At 40.4% G+C, this 6,530-nt stretch overlaps 1 protein-coding gene across 3 annotated transcripts in view; it reads right to left on the reverse strand.

The window, feature by feature from the left end:
* POLI (DNA polymerase iota) overlaps positions 1–564 on the reverse strand; it is a 37,893-nt gene extending 37,329 nt beyond the window's left edge. Inside the window, exon 1 of one of the 3 annotated variants that reach the window (XM_032311405.1) lies at positions 379–564. In XM_032311405.1, coding sequence (XP_032167296.1) covers positions 379–487 — 109 coding nt within the window. In that variant the 5' untranslated portion in view covers positions 488–564. Of the gene's footprint in view, positions 1–159 lie in introns of all 3 variants that reach the window. The other 2 variants (XM_032311404.1, XM_032311406.1) reach the window with 2 other exon arrangements.
* Between the last annotated feature and the right edge of the window lie 5,966 nt (positions 565–6,530).

Genomic DNA, 6,530 nt, shown 5'->3' on the forward strand with positions numbered 1-6,530 from the left:
GGTCCCGAGCCCAGCCTGAGCCCCAGCCTCTGCCAAGGGCGCGACAAGGTTCTCTACTTCTGCAACGTTACACCTTCCCGGCGCCCCTTAGGCCTTCACCGGGCGGTTTGGGGGGGGGATCACAAGTGCATCCTGGACTATCATAACTGACACGCCCACCCTAGTCCTATTAGGCGAAGCCATCCTTTCGGGATCTTGACCGTAAAACACCAGGTAGCGGAGAACAGCTCTTTCCATCAAGCCGGGAAAACGAAAGGACCAGAGCGAGGCGGGGACACCGTCACACCCCAACGGCCGCCGCCGCCTCTGGCCTCCGCCCGCCCCGCCCTTCTTATTTACACCAAGTGAGGCCGCCGGGCTCCTCAGGCCCGGGCGCACCCGGCGAGCCGCCTGCCTCCCCCGCCTCCGCCCGCTCCATGGCCTGCGCCGCGTCCTCTTCCTCGTCTCGGCCGGCTTCCTCCTCGGGCTCCACCCCCAGCTGCTCCATCCCGCCGCGGCCAACCGCAGCGCAGCTTCCGGCCGCTTCCGCCCGGTCTCCAGGGAAACCGCGAGCCGACCGCCCCCAGCCGCTTAGGCTTTCACGCCTGCGCAGTGCAGGCCGACCGAGCAGTTGCCGGAACGGGTGCGCGTGCTGGGAATCGTGTTGTGCCACGTGCTGAGGTTCCATCTCGCCCAGTCGAGGCCGGAAGTGAGGGATTGCAGTCCCAAACAGCAGTTTTTGTTTTGTTTTGTTTTTGTTTTTGTTTTAGATCTTTGGAGTTAGTCCCATACCACAAATTTTAACTTTTTAGCTTTGCAAAAAGGCCAGTCTGTTCTCCAGGTAACTGTTAGCACAGTTGGTAACCCTTAGACACTGAACCGTTTGTGGTGATAGAGAGTGGGAGAAAGGGAAGGAATTTACGGTCAGAGCAAGGCGGCCACATAAACTAATATAATTAGCAAGTATGTTAAAGTTTGTTGCATTTTGTTTGTTGTTTCATTCAAAGACATTGTGGCAGATTAGACCCCTGAATTCTTTACCATGTCAATAGGGTTGTGATATATGCGTTTTGGAATCAGATGCAATTTCCAACGCAGACTCCAACTTTCTTAACTGTGTGACTTTGGGCAACTTGCCTAACTGCTCTGAGCTTCAGTTTGAACACTGTAAAAAAAAATAAATAAAAAAATAAAGTTGTTTTCAGTGTCTTGAGGTTGAATGAACAACTGAAAACTAACATATACCTTAGTATTCCCATGTATGTAAAACACCTGCCATGTAGAAGGTGCTCAATAAATGTTAATTCTCTTTGCCTTCTGTTAAGATACTTGTGTGCTTGTGTGTGTGTGTGTGTGTGTGTGTGTGTGTGCTCCAATAGAGGAAATTTGGACATTTCTCTGTGTATCTTTGTGTTTATACATATTCACACACATATTTTGCTTTTTTACAGGATTCTCTTCTTACAAGTAGGATCTGAGAACCTTGACAAACCCTTTAAAGGACATGCTGATGCATCCTTAAGAAGGAGTAACCTGTAATACTGGGGCTCAGTTTGGAGACCAAGTCTTCCTCTTTGGGTATTTTGCTTTTAGACTTCTGGACCAGGTCTCCAATCTAGGATCTAAAATAATTAAAGCTATGCTTTTTCTTTGTGAATGTTGTTTGATTACTCTGGATAAAGAACTTTTCAGTTAGGTGCCTCTTTGGCCACTAAGTGCCTCTTGAGCTATCACCAAGCGTCCAATTTCTTATAGACAACTAAGGTTTTTTTTTTTTTTTTTAATTCCTCCATGCTGAGAATGATACAAACCCCTGAAATGCCATGGCAGACTAAAATAGCTCCTTTATAATAGCTCTAGGCCCACTAACACTCAACAACTTGAGTAAAAGTGAGTCAGCATTGAAAACAAGCCACACAGTCAGGCCCTGCTTGGTTAGTTACATTTATTTACCTGTCAATTGTCAAATTGAAGAGGGGCTTTTAATTTAGTAGAATAGACAAATGGAATCTTGAAAACACTAGGGGAGCAAGCAGGGCTGGGTTTATGAGCATATAGCTGATGCAGTAACACCAAGAGAGCCCCATACTTAGAAGGGCCCCTCATTGGATTAATGTTTTGCTGTTGTCATCTTGGTATTCTTAATTTTGAGCAAGGGGAGCACTCATTTTTATTTTGCACTGAATCTCACAAATTATTTAGCTGGTGCTAGGAACAAAGGAGGGAAGTACCACAGAAATGATATTAATAAAACACCTGTATGTCAGGCACAGGGCTAAAAGCTTAAAACAGATTATCTCATTCAACATGCCCTAGAAGGTAGGGATTATCATTTTCATTTTACCAAAAATGAAACTGGCCAGCAGAGACTAAGGTGCTTACTCACGATTATGAATCTGGTAATGATAAATCCACTTGTCAGGGTTTTTCATAGAGAAGAATTTATTAATAATGTTTCTTCCATAGAGGAAATCACTCCATCTGCCCATTTTCCTTGGTGCTTCAAACATCAGACAACTTGAAGTAGGGAGAATAAACACTATTTGAATATAATAAGAGGCATAAAAATACAGTTTATATGAGTAACATGTGTTGCTTTGTTGTGGAATGAATTAGGAAGTGCTTTTTAAATTCTATACATCCCTTTCTTGGTTTTAATTAGATGGTATATAAACATATTTAATTAAATAAAATCATAGTTGAACCAATATTCATGGGAGAGCATGGGGTTGCAGTGTGACTAGCATATTTTTAAAAATGCAGACATTTACAAGCTTCAGTTGTCAAGACACCATGACTATTAAAAGACACAAACAACCATGTCACTTAAAAACACCATGAACATTAAAAGCATGAACAGCCACATCAGTGAAGTGTGCGAAAGTTACCAGTGCTTCTCTTCTCCTAGTCAAATTGGCCACATATGGCTCAGAGGAGAAACTCTAGACAGTGTTCAAGGGCTTTAACATGAAAAGTGTGAAGGTGTTTGTGAGTGTCTGTATTTTATGTTGGTAGGCAACTAGGCAGGTAGAGGTTGACTCTGAGGTCAAAGGGAAAATCTGAATTGGCAAAAGCCAATTAGTAGTCTTGTGTGTAGAGGCCCGGGATATTGCTGAACATCTTATAATGCACAGGACAGCCTTTCACAATAAAGAATTATCTAGCCCAAAGTGTCAGGTGGGCTGGCCAGAGGTTGGGCACTTTGACCTTGTAGTAGCATTTTTACCATCCTCTCCTCCATTTAACCATCTCTCTCTCTTCTCATTAGATTCAGGTCCCCAACTGGAATGAAGAACTGTTCTTCGCATGTGGGCTTTTCATTATAAATGGACATTTTTAGAGAAGGGAGGACATAAGAGAGGGAGAGAAGTATTATTTAGTTGCTTTTCTTTGTGGGAATTTACATTCTGAGTCTAAAGAGGAACACATTTGCTAGAAAAGAGATTTAAGAAAATAGCCACATTTTTATGGATTTTGTGAGTTGCCCCAGGATGAAAGGCTGATGACTCAGAAATAATTTATAAGGTTTAGAAGTGAAAACCAGAAAACACAGAAAGGCTTCAGATTGTTGAAAGTGAACTATAATTATGACACACTGTCGTGCAATATGCATATCATGCAGTATTTACTTAACAGCTTTCATCCAAGGATCTCAAACCCTTTGTGCAAAAACTTTAATCATCATGAAGAAAACCTCTTCCCTGTCTCTCTTTGCACATCCCAATGCACACCAAAGTTGCAGTTTCAAATTTTCTCTGTGTCACCTAAAAATATTTGCTTCATACCATGTGACTGCGGCTATGAGAAGGTGTAAGCTTCTCATTGCTCTGACCTTTCTTTGTGGTTCTGTAGAAGTCTGATGAAAAGTCTGCATAGTTGTTTTAGTAATGACATTTAAAACATGGCTTGTCAGGTTGTGCTCAATGGACCTTTCTTTGTCATTTTGGAGAAATGGGGACCAATGTGATCACAATACAAGTCATTAGGTCCCAGCTTGTAAATACAGTCTGCAAACTTCAGCCACTGAGGGAAAGAGAACTACTGGATCTCATATAGAAAGTGCAAGCAAATTGAAATAGATCAGGTTTATTTTGTTACCTTTATAGGCACCTGGCTTTAATGTAACAATTTTTAAAAAAGGAAACTCTTTTTCTGATTGCAAAGACAATTTCATGATTATTATGGAGAATTCGGAAAATACAGGAAGGAAGGAAAAAGAAAATGGAAATAATCCATAATAACCCATAATTTGGGTGCTCAGAGATAACCATACTTTAATAGTCTTTTCATAAAGCACAACTTAGGGGTTTTCTTTATTTCACAAATACATTTCCAAATCTATTTCTTTACCAAACCGCAAAAACCATTGTGAGATGCATTGTCAGAACAAATGACATCGAAAAACCTTTATACATTTACTTGCTTTTGATGTTAATACGGAGGAAATGAATAAATATGGTTTCAGCATCATCTAGGAGATGTTAATAATTTCAGTTTAATCAATAATCTCCATGTCCCTGGTTTGAGTTTACTATAAACTCAAAAAGGAAATGATATTTATATGTATAGGACTTAGTTTTTAAAGCTGGTTCAAAGACTTCATTAAAGTTCCTGTTAATCCTAGAAGTACTGCTTGTGTCCCTGATATTTTTTAAAATTATTTTTCTTCTTATCCATTGTTTAAGATTTTCTAGCAAGACAAAAAATAAAGAGTATAATGTGAAAATCTTCCATAACCACACTGCACTTTGATACAACCACTGCAAACAGAGTTAACCACTATTAACAATATATAGATATACTACATCAGACCTTTTTTTTTAATGCTTAGTATAAGGTAGACACAGCAATAATCATTTCTAATTTAGATGAGTGGGCTCATACCATACAGACTTTCTGCACTATGTTTTTTCAATTAGTATCTCTTGAATATTTATTTTCCATGTACAAAAATGTACTGTATTCTTGGGGCACCTGGGTAGCTCAGTGGGTTAAAGCCTCTGCCTTCAGCTCAGGTCATGATCCCAGGGTCCTGGGATCGAGCCCCACATCAGGCTCTCTGCTCAGCGGAGAGACTGCTTCCCCCCTTCTCTCTCTGCCTGCTTCTTTATCTACTTGTGATCTCTGTCTGTAAAATAAATAAATAAAATCCTTTAAAAAAATGTACTGTATTCTTTTTAGTGGTTGCATTATTTTACAATTCCATATTGATAGGCACTTATCACCTATTTTCTACTGTAATAAACATCCTTGTACATACATCTTTGCCCTTCTTTAGGAATTCGAACCCACCCTTTCCTAACAGAAATCTAACCTAAAAGTCTAGTAAGAATGTTATCTTTATCTTTTATATTAAGAAAACACCATGTGAAAACATACTGTGATATATACACAAGGCCTGTCAGTTCTGCTTCTGGACATGCTCTCAAAATTCTCCACTCTTCTGAATTTGCAACTGATACACCCCATGTCCAGGCCACATACATCTGCCTTTTACCATCTATGGGCCCTAGAATGATCTTTTAATGATGTATAATTTCATTTTCCTGCTAAGAACCTTTTAAAGACTTCCCACAATGTTTAGAGTAAAAATCAAACGCCTTTCTTGCCATAGTCTTCACGGCACCACTAGGGCACACTTGACCTTTCTTCCTTACTTCTTCTCATAACGGTTTATCATTTCTTCCTTGCACCTGCACCACGCCAGCCCCCTTACTTTTCTGGGGGTGTACAGTAGTCTGCAGTCAGCAAGCTGGAGACCTAGGAGAGCTGGTGATATAGTTCCAGTTTGAACCTAAAGGCCTGACAACCAGGAGAGCCAATGGTGTAAATTCCACTTTGAGTCCAGCTCTGAAAGCAGAAGACCAACGTCTCAACTCTATGACAGGTAGAAAAGAAAGACAGGTTCTCACTTAGTTTTTTGGCAGTATTTAGGCCTTCGACAGAAGTGGATGAGGCTGTCCACATTGGGGAGGGCACTCTACTTCACTCACTCTACCAATGTGAATGTTAATCTCATCCAGAAACATTCTCATAGACATACCCAGAATAATGTTTAACCAATATATGGGCGCCCTGTGGCCCAGTCAAATTGATGAATGAAATTACCGCAGGACCTTCCAGCCTCTAGACCACTCAACCATTTGAAAGTTTTTTCATATTAACTGGCTTGCTCTTTTTTTCCAGCCCTCAGTTCAAATGTCAACACCTCCAACTGATTTTTCCAAACCACACTCTCTCAGATGGCCTCCCCCAGAATCAGATTCTCTCTTGACATACCGAGTATTATTTATAACACCAACTATGTAACTGTTTATTTGCTATTTACTTGTTTTTAATCTCTCTCTCCTACTAGAATGTAAACTGTATTAGGGCAGGGACCTAGTATGCCTTATACTTTAACAAAGGCAATTTTTAACAAAGGCAACAAAAACATATGTGCAGTAAATGAATGGCACTATTTCAACATCCGTCGGCTAACTTAATAATTTTAGATTTTTAAGTACTATATAAACTAATCTTCCTTATAGAAGAATTCTAAATATTATATG

This window comes from Mustela erminea, chromosome 13 (genome assembly GCF_009829155.1).
Source record: "Mustela erminea isolate mMusErm1 chromosome 13, mMusErm1.Pri, whole genome shotgun sequence".
Taxonomy (NCBI): domain Eukaryota; kingdom Metazoa; phylum Chordata; class Mammalia; order Carnivora; family Mustelidae; genus Mustela; species Mustela erminea.